General features: G+C 62.0%; 1 protein-coding gene across 1 annotated transcript in view; it reads right to left on the bottom strand.

Annotated features, from left to right (window-relative positions):
• SLC6A6 (solute carrier family 6 member 6) overlaps window positions 1-18,740 on the bottom strand; it is a 49,350-nt gene that overhangs the window by 15,103 nt on the left and 15,507 nt on the right. The window contains exons 2-5 of the mRNA XM_045534128.1: window positions 12,922-13,161; window positions 11,260-11,394; window positions 9,603-9,837; window positions 4,485-4,617 (exon numbers count right to left, since the gene is read on the bottom strand). Of these exons, the coding sequence (XP_045390084.1) occupies window positions 4,485-4,617; window positions 9,603-9,837; window positions 11,260-11,394; window positions 12,922-13,150 (732 nt within the window). The 5' untranslated portion in view covers window positions 13,151-13,161. The remainder of the gene's footprint in view (window positions 1-4,484; window positions 4,618-9,602; window positions 9,838-11,259; window positions 11,395-12,921; window positions 13,162-18,740) is intronic.

The raw sequence follows: 18,740 nt of genomic DNA, 5'->3' as shown, positions 1-18,740 counted from the left end.
AGGGTGCAGGATCGGAACCCAGAGCCCATGCGCCCACCTCGCTCTGAGACACAGTGTGACCTACGTCACTTTGCCAGTCGGGGGACACCGGCTTGCAGAGCCCCTGACAACCCCCGAGGAGGACCGGGGACCCGGAAGGAGCCAGTGCGTGGTCAACGCACCCATTTTACAGGTGAGTAAACTGAGACCCGCAGACCGGGATGGATGTGCCCACGGCAGGCGGGGGGGACGGTGCCAGGGGGTTGCGGGGCACTTCTGGGGCCCAGGGAGGTGACAGACGCTGACAGACTGACAGTGACAGAGCCCCGGACCTCACCCAGCTGCCCCGAGCCCGGCACCCGCAGCCTGCATTTATTAGGCGCCAATGGTGTGCCTGGCGCTACTCCAAGCGCTGCGACTTCTACGCTCGGCCTCAAGCGAGTCCCTGTCCCTCTCCGGACTCTGTTTCCCCATTTGGAAGTGAGGGGCTCGGCCCAGGCGAGCTCTGGGGTCGGCGCCCTGGGGCTCTGGTCTCCGGCCGAGGGACACAGAGGCCCCGGTGGGGTCACGGGGGGTCACCTGGTGGGGACGTGTGTTCCCTCCTCTGCCCTGGTGACCTTGGCCTGGGCCTCCCCAAATACACGACCACTTCCCAAGGCCGGGGACGCAGGGCCGGAGGCCGGGGACTGGCCGGGGACGGGTCGGGGACGCAGGGCCAGAGGCCGGGGACGGGTCGGGGACCCAGGGGCGGAGGCCGGGGACGGGTCGGGGACCCAGGGGCCGAGGCCGGGGACGGGTTGGGGACCCAGGAGCGGAGGCTGGGGACGGGTCGGGGACGCAGGGGCGGAGGCCGGGGACGGGTCGGGGACGCAGGGGCGGAGGCCGGGGACGGGTCGGGGACGCAGGGGCGGAGGCCGGGGACGGGTCGGGGACCCAGGAGCGGAGGCTGGGGACGGGTCGGGGACGCAGGGGCCGAGGCCGGGGACGGGTCGGGGACCCAGGGGCGGAGGCCGGGGACGGGTCGGGGACGCAGGGGCGGAGGTACCTCCCTTCCTGAGACAGACAGAGGGAGGGACAGAGGGACTCCGGGGCAGACAGGCGCCCGAGCGGGCCCCACCCCGCCTGGGGAACAATAGCTGGTGACAGCCGCCCGCGGGGTCCCCAGAGGGCCCGGCCACTTCAAAGCCGGCTGGGCCCCCACCCTGGGCCGAGCAAGCAGCCCGTGGCCCTCCGAGGGCTTTGTGCTGGGGACACGGGACACGGGGACGTGGTGGCTGGTGGTGGCTTTGCTTGTTGTCACCCATTTAATCTGTTCAACGAGCACTTAGCGTCTGCCGTGCGCCAGCCGTCCCCTAAGGGCTTGGTGAGTTTTAACTCACTTCACCTCGCACCTCGGAAGGGCTGAGACCGTCACACCTGCGCTTTCTAGGTGGGGAAACTGAGGCACTGAGTTTTAACTCACTTCACCTCGCACCTCAGAAGGGCTGAGACCGTCACACCTGCGCTTTCTAGGTGGGGAAACTGAGGCACTGAGTTTTAACTCACTTCACCTCGCACCTCGGAAGGGCTGAGACCGTCACACCTGCGCTTTCTAGGTGGGGAAACTGAGTCACTGAGTCTTAACTCACTTAACCCTCGCACCTCGGAAGGGCTGAGACCGTCACCTGCGCTTTCTAGGTGGGGAAACTGAGGCACTGAGTTTTAACTCACTTCACCCTCGCAACTCGGAAGGGCTGAGACCGTCATGACCTGCGTTTTCTAGGTGGGGAAACTGAGGCCCGGAGCGGTGACGTCACCTGCCTGGTCTCCCAGAGTTACCGGCCGCGGTGCAGGCGGGACGCGACCCCGGCCACCTGGTGTCAGACCCCCCCCCAGACTTTCGGGGTGCGGGTGGGTTGCCGTGGCTGTCCCTCCCCCGTGCGGCGTGGACGGTCCCCGCGGTCACACTGTCTGTGTGACACACGTCCTGGGAAAGCCACCCGTGTTTTGCAGCATCGGCTGCTCCGGGGAAAAGCCCCTGAGAGCCGCGCTCTCGGCCCCTCCGTGACTCCCCGGCGACCCTCGCGGGACAGGCTGGTGCCAGGTGGCATCACGTGGTGGCCCCGCCGTGGGACGCGGTATTTTTCCAGCCCTGCTGGTAAAATTCCGCGGCTCCTCTGAGCCCTCGGCCCGAGAGCCCCGGGGCCTTTTCCCTGTCACCGGGGACATCCCTCGCTCATCTCACGCACGGGGAAACTGAGGCTGGGGCAGTGAACGTCACGCTCACTGCCGCGGCCTCGCTCCCCTTTGGGTCCACGCGGCTGAGCTCCCCGAGTGTCCGGCTCTGTCCCTTCCCGGACCCCAAGCTCTGTGACGGCAGGGACAGGCCCACTGGCTGCACCCTCCGGCCGGCACAGGGGTGACCTCAGGAGGCGGAAGAGTGAGGGGCTGCCCGGGGCTCCAACCCCAGCTTGGCCGCCGACGAGCTGTGTGACGTCGGGCAAGTTCATTGACCTCTCTGGACCTCAGTCTCCCCATCTGGGAAATGGGCCCACTAACTGCCCACTGGCACAAGAGACGCCGAGGATTAGATGAGCTAATACACAGCCACCGAGGCAGCCGCAGGGACTCGAACCCAGGTCCTGAGCCCCTCAAAGCCCAGGCCTCGCTGTCCGTCCACCCGCCGGCCCAGCGACAGCCGGGGAAACGGGGCCCCGGCGGGGACGCGGCCCGTCTGCTGTCTGTGAGCCCAGCCTGGACCGGGGCCAGGGCTGGAAGCCGCGGCCGGCGGGCGGGCGGCCTCTCGGTGTTTGTCTTGGCCTCTCTGCGCTGGCCCCGGGCCCTGCTATTGTTCTGGGAACCGCGCCTGCCCCCGGGAGGCCCGGAGCCGGCCCGCAGGGGAGGTTGTCACTCCTGGGGACGTGGGGGACCTCCGGCAAGTCACGTCTTCGCTCGGCTACCGGTGCAGCCTGGCACCTCTGTGTTGGCTTTCGTGCTAATCTCGTGCACGCCCTGTCCTGTTGCAAAGGTTGCTCACTGCTCTCGGCGGGGAGCTCCCCAGCGGCCCAGGTCGGACCTACCCCGGGGCCTTTGCACGGCTGTGCTCCCACCCCGGGGTCTTTGCCCAGCTGTCCTCCCTGCCGGGAGCCTTCCTAGCCCAGGCAACAGAGTGAGACTCTGTCTCAAAAAAAAAAAAAAAGAAAGGAAAAAAAAGAAAAAAAAGGTAAAAAAAAAAAAAAAAAGGAAAAAAAAAAGAAAAAAAAAAGAAAAAAAAGAAAAAGGTAAAAAAAAAAAAGAAAGAAAAAAAGGTAAAAAAAAAGAAAAAAAAAGAAAAAAAGAGAAAAAAAAGAAAAAAAAGAAAAAGGTAAAAAAAAAAGAAAAAAAAGAAAAAAAAGAAAAAGGTAAAAAAAAAGAAAAAAAAAGAAAAAAAGAGAAAAAAAAGAAAAAGGTAAAAAAAAAAAAAAAAGAACAAAAAAAAAGAACAAAAAAAAAGGAAAAAAGAGCTTGTCCCCCATCATCAAGATGAGCCAACGCCTTCGTTATTGGGGGCTTAGTGCCCTGGGTTCGAGCTCACGCCTCTGATCACAACAGATTGTCCCTGCGCTGGCTTTTGTCATCAGACCAACTGCGACATCAGCCATCGTCTCGGCTGTGAGGGAACTTTTCGGCTCGGACTGGGGACAGAGTGACATCTCGGTCACTGGCTGACAGGCTCGCGGTGGCCAGTGCGCGAGTTCTCCCTGGGACCTTAATTACGAGCGAAGGTTTTAATTATTAGCCACGACGCTCGTTAATCGCTAACCTCCCGGTCACAGGGTAACCTATTAATCGCCCGCAAACCCTCCACTTCCAGCTAATAGGTTAGTTAACAGCTGACATTCCGCCTTCGGGTGAATGATTTAAGGACCAGCGACTCCGTGGCCCGAACAACGGACATCAGAGCTGCCGGCCGACATGTCACTTCTAGAACAATCCAGAGCATCCGGTTTAGCAGCTGAAAACAATCCAACCCGGCACTTCCCAGTCCACGATGTGCAAAGGTTTAGATTATCTGCGATCTCCGATTCTGTGAATCGTACAAGTCCCCCCCCGCCGTCCCCCGTGTCACCGAGGCTGCTGGCCGAGCAAGGGTCCTGCGGTCGGCTTGTCATTAACGAGGCAGCTGCAAGCCAACCTCCCGGTCCCAGCTAACTTATTAGCTGCAACTCGGGCGTTAGTTAACGTCGGCCTCGGCTGCCAACACCTCGCAAAGCAGCAGTGACTCGAGACAGCCTGACTCTAGAATGTTCTAGAAGTTTCCGAGCTGCTCATTAAACCACTGACGCCGTGACATCAGCCACCGGGGCAGACACTGCAAACCCGAGCTTTATTTTTTTCTCGGGGGGCTGGTTTATCCGCACGGCACCCCGGGCCACCTCCCTCCCAGACCTGGGTTCGTCGTGGGCACGGGAAGGCCCAGGCCGGCGGGGAACCCTCACGTGTCCCCCCCCCGGGTGACACGGGGAGGGGACAGAGCCCCGGCTTACCTTCCCCGTGGACCTGACACCCTTCCAGATGCAGAAGAAGCAGATGAGCCAGACCAAAAGAAGGCAGAGAGCGAGGTCCCATTTCAGAGCGCCCGGGTGGTCGATGCCGGGGGACAAGCTCAGAACGTTGCGCCTTCAGGCAAACACACAGAGTGACAAGTCAGCGGGGGGCGGGACACGGCGCCCCCGGGGACAGACGGAGCCCAGGCCTGGACTCTGACAGCCCCAGGTTCAAATCCTGCCTTCCCGACCCCCGGGATTCCCGCCTGGCTCGGGACAGAGTTCTCGGGACGTCAAGGTGATGAGGCCGGGCGCGGGGACTCCCGCCTGTCACCCCAGCACTCGGGGAGGCCGAGGCAGGAGGATCGCTCGAGGGCAGGAGTTCGAGACCAGCCTGGGCAACAGAGTGAGACCCCGTCTCCACTAAAAATAGAAAAAATGAGCCGGGCGTGATGGCGCATGCCTGTAGTCCCAGCGACTCGGGAGGCTGAGGCAGGAGGATCGCTTGAGCCCAGGAGGCTGAGGCTGCTGTGAGCGAGGCTGACGCCACGGCACTCCAGCCCGGGTGACAGAGCCAGACTCTGTCTCCAGAAAAAAAAAAAACCAAACAGAAGGTGACGAGTTCAGACTCCCCAAGTCGGGCAAACCCGGGGCTCCACTCAGCCCGGCCTCGGGCAAGGTAAGTAGCCCCCGAGCCTCAGTTTCCTCACCTGTGAAATGGGCGCTGACTCCCCGTCGGGGCCTCAGCGGAGGGACCCCCCTCGGTGCCCAGCGTGGGCTCCAAATCTCAGCTGCACCGTGGATGCTATTGCTGACTCCGGGCTAGTTCCCGAACTTTCCCGGGCCTCAGTTTCCTCATCTGTACAATGGGGTAACCGCCCTCCCCCGACGGGGGTCTGCTCCATCCTTCTTTGCTTGCACCCACCCTCGTGCCCTGCAGAGCCCGACGCACACAGTCTGGCTGGGGTGCAGGTGGCAGGGGACAGACCCCAGCAGCTGTGACCCTCGCGGGCACGAGGACGCCCGGGGAAGCTTCTGGCACACAGCTGGCACTCAAGCAGTGCTGGATTCCTCCTCCGCTCCCTGCCTCAGGTGGACGGTTCCAAGCGCCATCCGAACGGGACGGCCACCGGGCCCGCCCGGGGCCACATGGCAGGACCGCGTCTCTGGACCCGAAGCTCAAGCTCCCTGCCGGCCGTCCCCAAACACGCGTGTTAGACACCTACTCCCACACGCGTCCCCTGTGGGGGTGACATCGCCCGGACGCAGGGCCGGGCCGGGCACTGATGGCCAAGGGGACCCCAGAAGTTAATGGCCAAGACCCAGAACCGATTTGCCGTCCCCGAGCTCTGCCCGCTGCAGCGGTGACTGGGGACAGCCACGCGGGGCACAGGGACCCTGGCCCTGCTCGTTGTCGATTCTACGTGACAATCTTACTGGTGTCATCTGTCTACCACGTGTCGCCCTGTCAGAACGTCACCTCCCGGGACATGCCCGGCGCTCCCTCTGCACGAGTCGGGGACACACGAACGACGCCCATTTGGCGGACGGGAAAACCGAGGCTCAGACAGGCCCGGGGAGTCGCCTGCAACCCTGCAGAGTGAAACCCGTCCTGGGCCCCGATCCTTCCGCTCGGACGCCACCCCGGGGACGGGCCACCCCGTGCGTGCGGCACGCTGGGTCCCCCGCTGCCCCCGGGGCCTCCCTGCGTCTCCCACGCGGATGGGGGAAACCGAGGCAGGCCGCCTTCGTGTCCGGGAACGGCCGAGAGCCCCGGTCCAGGGTGGGACCCGAAAGGGGACGGCCTGGACTTCTGTCTGGAGCCGGCCACCCCGCCCCGCCACCGCCGCCGGCACGGGGACAAGTCAATGCGTCCTCCGGGCCGTCCCCAATGGCTTCCTGTTGGCCGCGGGCCAGGCCTGTGTCGTCCCCTGGGGACCCGCGGGGGCGACGGCCATAAAAGGGCCCGTCCGCCGGCTTCCGCGACAGCTGCGGGGCCCAGGGCTTGTTTGCAAACGTGACTCATCCCCGGTTCTAATAACGTCCGGGGAGACGTGCTGAGCTCCCCGGGCCCCGCAGGAGCCGAGCGGCTGGTAGACAGCTGCCCGCAGCCCTGTACACAGTCGGTGCTCAATAGACACCAGCCTCTCTCTCCCACCCTGAGGAACGGCCAGAAAACACATTCGACCGCGTCACTCCCTTCTCCTGTACCCTCCGCGCTTTCTCCTCTCCGGGAGCGACGCTGCAACTTGCCACCCCGACGCTCAGGCCGTCCGAGCCCTTCCGTGACCCGGCCTCGTCCCTGTCACTTGCCCACGCGCCCTGTGGCCCGGCCGAACCGATCGCCCGCGGCCCCCAGACGCTCCCGGGCCTTCAGAACGCTGTGCTTCCGCCCAGACAGTCTCGTCTCCCTCTTTTTCTGCCTAGCGAACTCCTACGCATCCCTCAGAGCCCAGCTCTTAAGGCCCCTCCGCTTGCAGATGGGGAAGCCAGGGCCAGAGAGGGGGAGTGACGAGTGACATGCTGCTCTCGGCTAGGTTGGGGCAGACGTGGGACTCGAAGGGAGAATCGGCACGCGGGGTGGAGTCCTCGAGTGTCCAGGAGAGTGAGGACGGGGTGCCCACGGGGGCAGGGACAGTGCACGGGGACGGTGGGCAGGTTCTGGGTACAGTTTGAAGGGGAAGCCGCGCCTTGGACGTGCGAACGGAATTTGGGGCAGAAAGAAGAGTTTTGGATATTTTCGATATCTTCCCCACTGGAAAAGTCTCCGCAGAGACTGAGAGAAACGACAGGGTCGAGGGTCCCAGCTCCGCGCTCGCGGGACTCAGTCGCCCCCCCGCCGCCTCTCTTTCCTTTCCAGGGGTCCGCGCTGCCCACGGGGAAGGTTCCGGAAGGCGGGAGGCTCGGGTGGCCTCCCGGGGCTCGGCCAGGCACCCCGGGGTGGCGGGGGCTGGGATCCGGGAGCCACCGGCGGGCGGCGGACAGAGCAGACCCATCTGGATCGCGTCGGGGCTTGGGAAGGTGCCGGAAGGACCCGGAACTTTCCAGAGATCAACGGTCTCAGTGTCTTCCGGGCCACAAAAGGCAGCCGGGCCGCGCAGAGCAGAGATTCCGCGGGACGAGGCCCCTGGGATGGCCCGGAGGGGCCGGGCAGGGAGGGTGAGCGAGGACCGTCACCTGGGGACCTCACGTGGCCCCCACGGGACCCTCGGGCCCGGGACGACACAGAGACCCGCAGAGCCACAGAGCGGACGTCCCCTCTGCAGCAGGGGGACTCCAGGGGCCTTTGGGGACGGGCAGTTCTTTAAAGGCCACGACGCTGAAAAAGTTCCAGATGTCCCCGGGGCGCAGCTTTCTGGGCACGATGACACTAAATACGTAAACGTGACAACCCACGTGCACCGAGCCGTTTCTCGGGGCCTCGTGGCGTCGGGGCCGTCCTGCAGCCCTGGCAGGGCCGTGCCACCGTCTGTCTCCCCAGGTGCAGGTGAGGACGCGGTGGCCCGGAGCGGGGGGACACACCCGACACCCGCCCCAGCTAGAAGCGGCGCGGCCAGGGTCCGAGCCCGGGCGGGCCGGTCCCCGGCCGAGGCGACGCGGTCCCGGCAGCGGCTGGGCCGGGCGCCAGGGCTCTGGGCGGGGCTGTCCCCGCGGTCCGGCCGTGCCAAGAACAGCAGAGAGAGGCCAGGGCCGCGGCTGGGACCCCATTCAAAGGAGAAGAATGGGACGCCGGCGTGCCTTTGTCCACTCCGCCCTCCAGAGACGGGGCGGCCCCGGCTGACGAACGTGGTTTTCGCCTCCTTTGTTTGCGAGTGGGAAACAGGCCCCCCCCCCCCCCGTGAGGGGCTTCGGGGACCTGCCCACGAGCACATGCCGAAGGCCCACGGGGCGCGACGGTGACACGTGCCACCGAGGGAGGGCAGCCGACCCCCTCCTCGCCTGGGACCTCCCAGCCTCGACCCCAGAGCACGGCCGGGACCCCCAAAGCAGGCGGCTCCCCCTCTCGGGCCTGTCCGCTGCCCCAGCTTGCAGGAAGCGGGAGACACTTTGGGAACAGCAAAGCCACACACAAGAGACAGGGATTGTCGTCTCGTGACGCCCCGGAGACCACTCGCTTCCCTGCTCCGGCCACCTGCATGCAAGCAGCCGCCATCTTGGCTATTTCGGGGTCGAGGGGGCTGCACCCGAGCTCTGAGCCCCGACTTTAACAGCCCAAGAAAAATAGAAGAAACCGCGGAGCAAGGCCCCACAGTTCTCCACTCCTCCCGCGAAGGGACCGAGTTCATCCCCCCGCCGCTCGAATCTGGCCTCGTCTTGGGCACAAGCAGAGGCTTGGAACAAGCTTGGGCCCCGGGGCTTGCTCATGTCTTGCTCCCGGAAAGTGCTGAGCCACCGGCGGGTGACAAGCCCAGGCTAAGCCAGCTGGGTGATGACACCAGGTGGACCGGTTGCCCCGGGACACCCCAGCCGACCGCCAGCCAAACCCCGGGGGCCGACAGCTGACGACAGACGCGTGAACGAGCCCGAGGGCAGAAGAACCGCCCAGCTGAGCCTGGCCCAAACTGCCCCCACGCCGGAGAAATCGCGAGCTAAATACAACGTTGCCGTTTAAAGCCACCGAGTTCGGGGGACGGTTGTCACACGGCGCAAGCTGACTGATACAGATTGCTCACTCTCTCTGCTCACCTTTTCACTTGAGTAACTACGTCAGCTTCACATATGCGTTTTGCTCTGTGCCGTCCCAGAGAATATAATTTTTCCTAAATACAGTAAGAAAACTGTATCGTTCGCGGACAGCGTTAACTACGGACACCTGGGAAACAAGCTTCGGAGGTGCGGGGGGGTCCCACAGGGGTAGGACGGATTCATTCCCCTCATCTGACAGTTAAGGAAACTGAGGCTCAGAAAGGCAGGGAGTGACTTGCTCAAGGTCAGAGAGCCGGTAAATGGCAGGACTGGGACTCGATGCCAGGCCCGTCTGTGACCACAGCGTTAGCTCCACACCTGCGCCCTCCTTCCCTCCCCCGGACCAGGAGTGGTTCGCACACCCCGGGGGGACGACGCTGCCCTCTCTGCCCCACCCGCGCCCTCCGCCTTCCTCCGCGAGGCCGGCCTTACTCCCAGAACTCGATGACAGGGGAGGTGAAGTTGCTGGCGCCGAGGGAGGCCCAGGTGCTCTTGTTCCTGCGCAGGGTGTCCTCCAGGCAGTGGGGCGTGTTCCAGCTGTGGTTGCAGTGCGCCCAGGGCAGGTCCTCCTGGAAGGACTGGAACAGGTAGTACATGGCCCAGGCCAGGATGACGATGTAGTAGATGTTAAGGAGGGACACGATCACGATCGAGGCGTAGCCGATGCCTGCGGGGGGCGCAAACGAGACACGTAAGCGTCACACGGGCGGCCAGACGTGCCACGGCCACTGTGGGAGGGCCACGCCACCCCCACGCCTGGGCCCTGGAGAGGACCTTCGACAGAGACCACCAAATCTGTGGATGGAGGAATGCGTGGACGGGTAGATGGATGGATGGATGGATGAGTAGACAGGTAGATGGACGGATGGATGGATGGATGGATGAGTGGACGGGTAGATGGATGGATGGATGGATGAGTGGGTGGGTAGATGGACATATGGATGGATGAGTAGATGGGTAGATGGACGGATGGATGGATGGATGAGTGGACGGGTAGATGGATGGATGGATGGATGGATGAGTGGACGGGTAGATGGATGGATGGATGGATGGATGAGTAGATGGGTAGATGGACATATGGATGGATGACTAGATGGGTAGATGGACGGATGGATGGATGGATGAGTGGACGGGTAGATGGATGGATGGATGGATGGATGGATGAGTAGACGGGTAGATGGATGGATAGATGAATGAGCAGACGGGTAGATGGATGGATAGATGGATGAGTGGACGGGTAGATGGATGGATAGATGAATAAGTGGATGGATGGATGGATGGATGAGTGGACGGGTAGATGGATGGATAGATGGATGAGTGGATGGGTAGATGGACGGATGGATGGATGAGTAGACAGGTAGATGGATGGATGGATGGATGACTGGATGGGTAGATGGACCGGTGCATGGATGGACGGATAGATGGATGAGTGGACAGGTATATGGACAGATGGATGGATGAGTGGACGGGTAGATGGATGGATGAGTGGATGGATGGATGGATGGATGAGTGGATGGATGGATGGATGAGTGGTAGGTAGATGGATGGATGGATGGATGAGTGGGTGGATAGATGGATGGATGGATGGATGAATGGGTGGATGGTTGGATGGATGGATGAGTAGATGGGCAGATGGATGGATGGATGGATGAGTGGATGGGTAGATGGATGGATGAGTTGATGGGTGGATGGATGGATGAGTGGATGGATGGATGGATGGATGGATGGATGGATGAGTGGATGGGTAGATGGATGGATGGATGGATGAGTGGATGGGTAGAAGGACGGATGGATGAATGGGCAGATGGGTAGATGGACGGATGGATGGATGGGCAGATGGGTAGACTGACAGATGAATGGATGAGTGGATGGATGGATGGACGGATGGATGAATGAGCAGATGGGTAGACGGACGGATGGATGGATGGGCAGATGGGTAGATGGACGGATGGATGGATGAGTGGATGGATGGATGGATGGATGGATGCATGAGCAGATGGGTAGATGGACGGATGGATGAATCAGTGGATAAACACGTGCAGAACTCATGAGCGCCAGAGCCCAGGTGGGACCCGTGTCCCGCACTCACCGGAGAACAGGGGGCAGATTTTCTCCCAGCAGGTGATGCCCCCTTCCGACGTGTACTGGCCGATGATGATCTCCAGGAAAAACACAGGCAGGCCGCTCCCAAACAGGAAGATAAAATACGGTATGAGAAACGCACCTGCCGGGAACGGAACGGGGACGAGGGTCACGCTGGGGCCATCGCAGGGGCCGACGCAGACGCTGTTTGCTCCCGAGCCTCCCAGGCCTGCCCAGGGCAGGAGGCCGAGAAGAACTTTCCAGAAAGGGTGCGGCCGTCAGAAGCAAGAGGTGGGTGGCCCCCAGCCGGGCGGTGGGACCCAGGGGAGGAGCGCGGGGCACGGCACCGGGGACGGGGTGCTCCTACCTGGCGTCTACTAATGGCTTCAGCGGGTCCCCAAACCCTCTGAAACTGTGGGCAACTTGTGTGTAGTGTGTGTGGTTTGTGCTGAGAGCGCCTACGTAGGACACTCATGACAGTCCCCAAGGGGCCTGGGACCTGGAAAAGGTTAAGAAACCAGGCTCGAAGGGACACATTTCCCCAAAACGTGGTTCTCTTAACGCAAGACTCGTGGCCAGTTCCTCCCTGTCCAGAGCTCTCCGAGCCCCTCTTCGGCGCCAGCTAGAACTTTCCACCGGGTACGGCCGGCCTTCCCCATCCCTAATAGGAGCCCCGGCGGGGGATTCTAGCTCAGAGCCTTCCGCAGGCGAATGCAAAAATCAAAAAACCCCAACCGACCAACTCATGCCCCCGCCAGAAGGGAGTCGCTGCACTGAAAAAATTTCTTCCCCGTTATTTTATTTTATTTTGTTTTTCCTGGATACCTTTCGCATCGGGGCAAATGAAACTGGCTTTCCACTTAGAGAGAGAAATAAAACCTGCTGGGCCGGGCGCGGGGGCTCACGCCTGTCACCCCAGCACTCTGGGAGGCCGAGGTGGGAGGATCCCTCGAGGTCAGGAGGTCGAGACCAGCCTGAGCAAGAGCGAGACCCCGTCTCTGCTAAAAATAGAAATTATCTGGACAACTAAAATATATATATAGAAAAAATGAGCCGGGCGTGGTGGCACATGCCTGTCGTCCCAGCTACTCGGGAGGCTGAGGCAGGAGGATCGCTGGAGCCCAGGAGTCTGAGGCTGCTGTGAGCGAGGCTGACGCCACGGCACTCTAGCCCGGGCGACAGAGCGAGACTCTGTCTCAAAAAAAAAATACAAAAAAACAAACACACACACACAAAAAAAAAAACCAAAAAAAAAAAAAAGAAAAAAGAAAAAAAAAAAGAAAGGAAAAAAAAAAAAAAAAAGAAAGAAAAAAAAAAGAAATGAAACCCGCTTTTTGGATCGTGTTTGGTAAAGCCAGAACAGCAAAAGCCAAGGTAAGGAACAGACAAAGGAAGGAGTCGTCGTCGTCGCTGGTAAGCAGTGTGGCAAGATGGGCGAAGCGCGCGTGTGACCGTCTGAGGTTGGGGACACGGAGGCCCGGCCTCCTCCTGCCTTTTCAGAGATGGCAAAGTGCAGGATCAGAGAGGGCATGAGACCTGCTCAAGGTAGCACAGCAAGAGGCGTGCTCGTCTGGCGTCTCTAAGGAGAGGTGAGGTGACGGAGGACGGGGACGGGGCAGGCTGACCCGGGAGGTGACAGCGGGGGCCGCCCACGCCCCGCCGGGCTCACCCCCGCCGTTCTTGTAGCAGAGGTACGGGAAGCGCCACACGTTGCCCAGGCCCACGAAGCCCCCGGCCACGGACAGCACGAAGTCGATCTTGCTGGACCACTTCTCCCGCTGCGGGGGCTTCCCGTCGGCCTCGTCCTCGGGCCGGGTGCCCGGGCTCTTCCCCGGCGACGGCTTCAGGATGTCCTTGTGGAAGTCCTTCAGACACTGCAGCTTCTCCTTGGTGGCCATGACCTCGCTCTCTGCGGGGGTGGGGGGGCGACAACACGGCACGGGGGGCTCGTGAGGGGCCAGCCGCGGGTCTGCGGCACGACTTGTCCCCTCTGGTCACCCCCGGGGCTCCTGTGCGCGCCTGGGTTTGAGCTCCCAGCAGCGCGCCCAGAGCCACCCCGTCCTCGGTGACCGTCCTCAACTAGCACGGAGGCTGCTGGGCACCAGCCCTCGCCCGCCCTGTCCCCTGATGCGTTCCCGGCGCCGGGCAAAGACCGAGCACCCAGGCAGGAGCGTCTGGGGACACGGGTCCCCGAGCGGCACCTGCAAACCCCGGCCACGTCCCAACTGCGGGATGCCGGCCTCGGGGCCTGGCAGGTGGCTGGAGGTGGCGGCTGTCCCCGAGGACTCCGGGCATGGACGGGGACGTGCCGGCCCGGCCCCGCCCCAGCCGCCGGGTCCCCAGGGGTGCAGAGGAGGGACCCCGATTTCCCCCACGCCTCCGCCTTCCCCTCCCTGGCTGGGGGTGGGGGACCCCGATTGTTTCGCTATCTCGCGGATCGCAGAGCGACATGGGCTTCCTGGAGCCGCCGGGCAGCTCACGGGGCCCTTCCTCCGTCTGCGGGGACATCCGCAGGGCCGCTCCCTGGGGACAGGCGTGGGGCGCGGAGTGGCCGGCGGCTACTGTAAAAATAGCCCCCGACGGCCGGGACTGTCCAGCATTGTCCCCGATGGCCGGGACTGTCCAGCATTGTCCCTGCACCGATCCGCACGGAGCCCCCGATGCTTATCAGGGCGGCCCACAATGGGCATAATGGCAGGATGTCAGCGTCACCTCCCTGCCGGCCAAGCTGGGGCCACCTCGGGGGGCCGCAGGGGACTTTGCAAGCTCAGCCGGGCCTCGCGGGGGCGTCTCAGGCCGCGACACCCCGTCCCCCTGGGGCCCCGGCGGCTGCTGTCCCCGTGGCTGCCGTTGGAGCCCCGGCTCGGCCCTCTGTGTCCCCAGATCTGCCGGCCACAGTGACCCGCAGAGAACCCTCTGGAAGCCGGGGCGGGGGGGAGACCGGCAGGGCCCAGAGATGCCGACTGACACCCCGGGGTCACTCCGCGGGTGGCCCACGCTGACCGGGATGCCGCGCAGGGGCTGTCCCTGAACCCCCGGCTTATGCCCCCGCTGTCCCTCCGACGGCCCGGAATGACCTCAGATGACACCGTCCCTGGCGACCCTGGCGTCCCTCTGTGCCTCTCCGCAGACTCGCAATTAATTAGGCCGGTCACCCCCGAGCCTGTCCCCACATGAGCACCCAGGACCCCCCCACCCCAGGTCCCCAGCGCCCCGTCTCTGCGCCGGCCCCCCGAGAGCTGTTTTCCTTGGCGCCGCGCCCGGGGTTATTTTCTAGCTGCGAGATCCACAGGTCCCCTTGCTTATTGCAGTCACCAGCGGCCACAACCGACTGTGACAGAGACGCTCCAGGGCGAAGCCGGCCCGTCCCCGCGTCCCCGTTGCTGTTTCCGGAGGCGACACCTGGATCCAGCCGTGCCTGAAGCCCACCTTGCCGATCACCCGCTCAGATCTGGCGCGTGTGTTGCCAGATTGGACCCGACGCCGGCCCGGACGGAAAACCTCGTCCTTTGCTCCCTCTCTGCTTAAAACGAGCAGATTTCTGAGCACACTCTGCGCTCGGCTGTCTACAAACACGGTTTCCTATTCGGTCCTCAAACACGCTTCCTGGGGGCAGGGACTCTAGAACGATCAGCGACTCTAGAACGATCCCCGATGGAGAAGGTGGAGGCCGAGGCAGGAGGATCGCTGGAGCCCAGGAGTCTGAGGCTGCTGTGGGCGAGGCTGACGCCACGGCACTCTAGCCCGGGTGACAGAGCGAGACTCTGTCTCAAAAAAAACAAATAATAATAATAGTAATAATACTCGGAGACTCACACAGCAAATCAAAGGCCACTTGAGCTCCGAATGGCTCCCCGGTCTGTCTTGGCCTCCAAAGTCCCTGTCCCCAACTACTCCGGCTGCCATGGTGGTGGTGGTGGGGGGGTGTCACCGGCTTTAGCAACTGCAGAAAGGGAAACGGCTCTGGCCCTTTAAGAAGCCAGCTGCCAACCGCTGGACCAGCTGACAAATTGGGGAACCAGGCCTGGCAGGACAGGGAAGTGCTGGGGACAGGAGTCTTGCTCTAGCAAGCAGGGGACGCGGTCCCCACGGATCCCAGCCCAGGAACGGGCTCCATGAGCAGGAGGGCTGGGATCCATTAGTAATGTCTGCCCCGGGCATGCCACCAGGGTGCCACTGGGACCCTCGGGTCTACTTAGCAAGAAGCGCCGAGCCACAAGGACAACGAGAGCCGGGCCGGGCGCTGTCCCCGCTTGAAGCAGGGCCGCTGCGTGTGACAAGGAAGCAGAAATTCATCAGAGACCTTTTTTCCCCGCCTTTTTAATCAAACGAGTCCACCTTTGGAAGATTTAATCATGGGGCTGCATCACGCGGCCGGCCTCCTTCGGTTCTCCATTCCCGAGGCCAACTCAGGCGTGGCGGCCTCAAATGCCTGCGGGGGGCCTGGCGGGCAAAGGACGGGGGGCCCTGGGGTGGGGAGGCGTCAGGGAAGGGTGGGGATTGCGGCGCGGGGGGCTCTCCCGGGCCCCCCAAGCTGCCGCTGCCTTCGGGATGGGGTCCCTCTGGGACTCAGGATCTTCTTCTTTCTCAAGAGACACTGAAATCTGAGTTGTGTGTGAGCACGTACAGCTTCTAATTTCCCAAACGCGACAAACGCACGGGGCAGCGGGCTCAGCCTGTGGCCGGCGGGTCACACCACTGCCCCGGGTCACCAGAGCGGGCCCGTCTGGAGAGGGGGACCGGGCCAGGCTGGCAGCCCCAAAGCGGGGCTCGTCCCAGCCAGGCCGTCCAGGAAGCCGGGCATTGTTTCTGCCCAGGACAAACAGAGGCGGGACAATGAGGAGAACGTTCAGGTCCTAGCGAGAAAGTGACTCCTTGTTCAGGGACCTGTTCCCACCCAGTGCCACCTCTGGGGACAGGACGTGTTGTCTGTCTCCATCCTGCCCCCTCCTGATCCCCCTCCGTCCTCGACCTGCAGAAACTTCCGGAGCTTGTCGCACGTAGGACGCTGAGGCCCCGGGAACCGGGGTGTCCTGTCCCGTCCCCACAGCGCCAGGGCGGTGGAGGGTCAGGATTGGCACCCAGGGCCCCACTCCGTGATGCTGGTGGCGTTCAGTGGCCTCCAGAAGGGGGACCCGCCAGGGACAGGTACTTAGCGGGGGAAGGCGAACTGGCTTTGCAAAGCATGGGGTCACCCTTCCCTATGGTGTGACATGACGCTGAAGTCCCCTCCCAGCTCTGCCCTGAGCAGCTGCTTAACTCCCCTGGGGGGCGATTCTCCCTGGGGAAGGCGGCCACCCAGGAGCAAAAACCCCCGAGTGTCACCTGACCCAGCACCCGCAGGGGACACAGGGCCACGTGGCGCCAATGTCTGGAGCCAGGGAGGAGGGGGGGACACGCAATTTACTCTCCCAGTTCCGAGGAAGGACGGGGCTCGTGGGGACCCCAGACGCCACCCAGGGGGGCCCTGTCCCCAACAGACAGGGCTGGCGGGGGGTGGGACGGGGGGAGGGGGGAGCCCCTTCTCCGAGGCTGCCCCCCACGGCGGGAGTCGGGCGGAGGAGGGGAGGGTGACTCATCAGCACTGACTCACCAGGGACAAGGCCACCGGGCTGTCACTCTCGCCCACAGCCCGGTTCTGCCGGAAGTGGGGGCGGGGCGGAGTCCACCTCCCCTCCCCCACCCCCCCCACAGAACCCCGGATTATTTCTGGAGGAGGCCACAAAAAAAAAAAAAAAGCATCGCGAGAAAAGAGAAGACAGGTCCGGCTGCCGTTTCCCCCAACTTCTCCTTTTAAAGCTGCCCCTTTGCTCAGGGACAGCAGCCCCGACCCCGGCTCTGCAGGGAAACCAAAGCAGACGGCCCCTCCCCCACGCCGTGACAATCGGGGACAAGCAGCTGCACACAGGAAAGCAGCCCCGGCTGTTCCGACTTGGGCAGGGCTCACCTTCTCGCTCCCGGCCTCAGCGTTACCGTCTGTAGAAGGGACACAAACGTCCCACCTGCAGAGTGTGCAACTGCCGGCTGGTTACATGTGTGCAAACAACCTCCTCTCGCGACATGTTTGCAAACAACCTCCCCCTCGTTACATGTTTGCAAACAACCTCCCCCTCGTGACATGTGTGCAAACAACCTCCCCCTCGTTACATGTGTGCAAACAACCTCCCCCTCGTGACATGTCTGCAAACAACCTCCCCCTCGTTACATGTTTGCAAACAACCTCCTCTCGCGACATGTTTGCAAACAACCTCCCCCTCGTGACATGTCTGCAAACAACCTCCCCCTCGTGACATGTCTGCAAACAACCTCCTCCTCGTTAACATGTCTGCAAACAACCTCCTCCTCGTTAACATGTCTGCAAACAACCTCCTCCTCGTTAACATGTGTGCAAACAACCTCCTCTCGCGACATGTCTGCAAACAACCTCCTGCTCGTTTAACATGTTTGCAAACAACCTGCCCCTCGTTACATGTGTGCAAACAACCTCCCCCTCGTGACATGTGTGCAAACAACCTCCCCCTCGTTACATGTGTGCAAACAACCTCCTCTCGCGACATGTCTGCAAACAACCTCCTCCTCGTGACATGTCTGCAAACAACCTCCCCCTCGTGACATGTGTGCAAACAACCTCCCCCTCGTTACATGTGTGCAAACAACCTCCTCTCGCGACATGTGTGCAAACAACCTCCCCCTCGTGACATGTCTGCAAACAACCTCCTGCTCGTTACATGTGTGCAAACAACCTCCCCCTCGCGACATGTTTGCAAACAACCTCCCCCTCGTGACATGTCTGCAAACAACCTCCTCTCGCGACATGTTTGCAAACAACCTCCTGCTCGTTTAACATGTTTGCAAACAACCTGCCCCTCGTTACATGTGTGCAAACAACCTCCCCCTCGTTAACATGTTTGCAAACAACCTCCCCCTCGTTACATGTTTGCAAACAACCTCCTCTCGCGACATGTTTGCAAACAACCTCCCCCTCGTTACATGTCTGCAAACAACCTCCCCCTCGTGACATGTCTGCAAACAACCTCCCCCTCGTTACATGTGTGCAAACAACCTCCCCCTCGTTACATGTGTGCAAACAACCTCCCCCTCGCGACATGTGTGCAAACAACCTCCTCTCGCGACATGTCTGCAAACAACCTCCCCCTCGTGACATGTCTGCAAACAACCTCCTCTCGCGACATGTTTGCAAACAACCTCCTCCTCATGACATGTTTGCAAACAACCTCCTGCTCGTTTAACATGTTTGCAAACAACCTGCCCCTCGTTACATGTGTGCAAACAACCTCCCCCTCGTTACATGTGTGCAAACAACCTCCCCCTCGTTAACATGTTTGCAAACAACCTCCTCCTCGTTACATGTTTGCAAACAACCTGCCCCTCGTTACATGTCTGCAAACAACCTCCCCCTCGTGACATGTCTGCAAACAACCTCCTCCTCATTAACATGTGTGCAAACAACCTCCCCCTCGTTACATG

Source organism: Lemur catta, chromosome 21 (assembly GCF_020740605.2).
Source record: "Lemur catta isolate mLemCat1 chromosome 21, mLemCat1.pri, whole genome shotgun sequence".
In the NCBI taxonomy this organism is placed as follows: Eukaryota; Metazoa; Chordata; class Mammalia; order Primates; family Lemuridae; genus Lemur; species Lemur catta.
The sequence above is the reverse complement of the archived record's forward strand: the minus strand, read 5'-3'. Positions and strand labels throughout refer to the sequence as shown.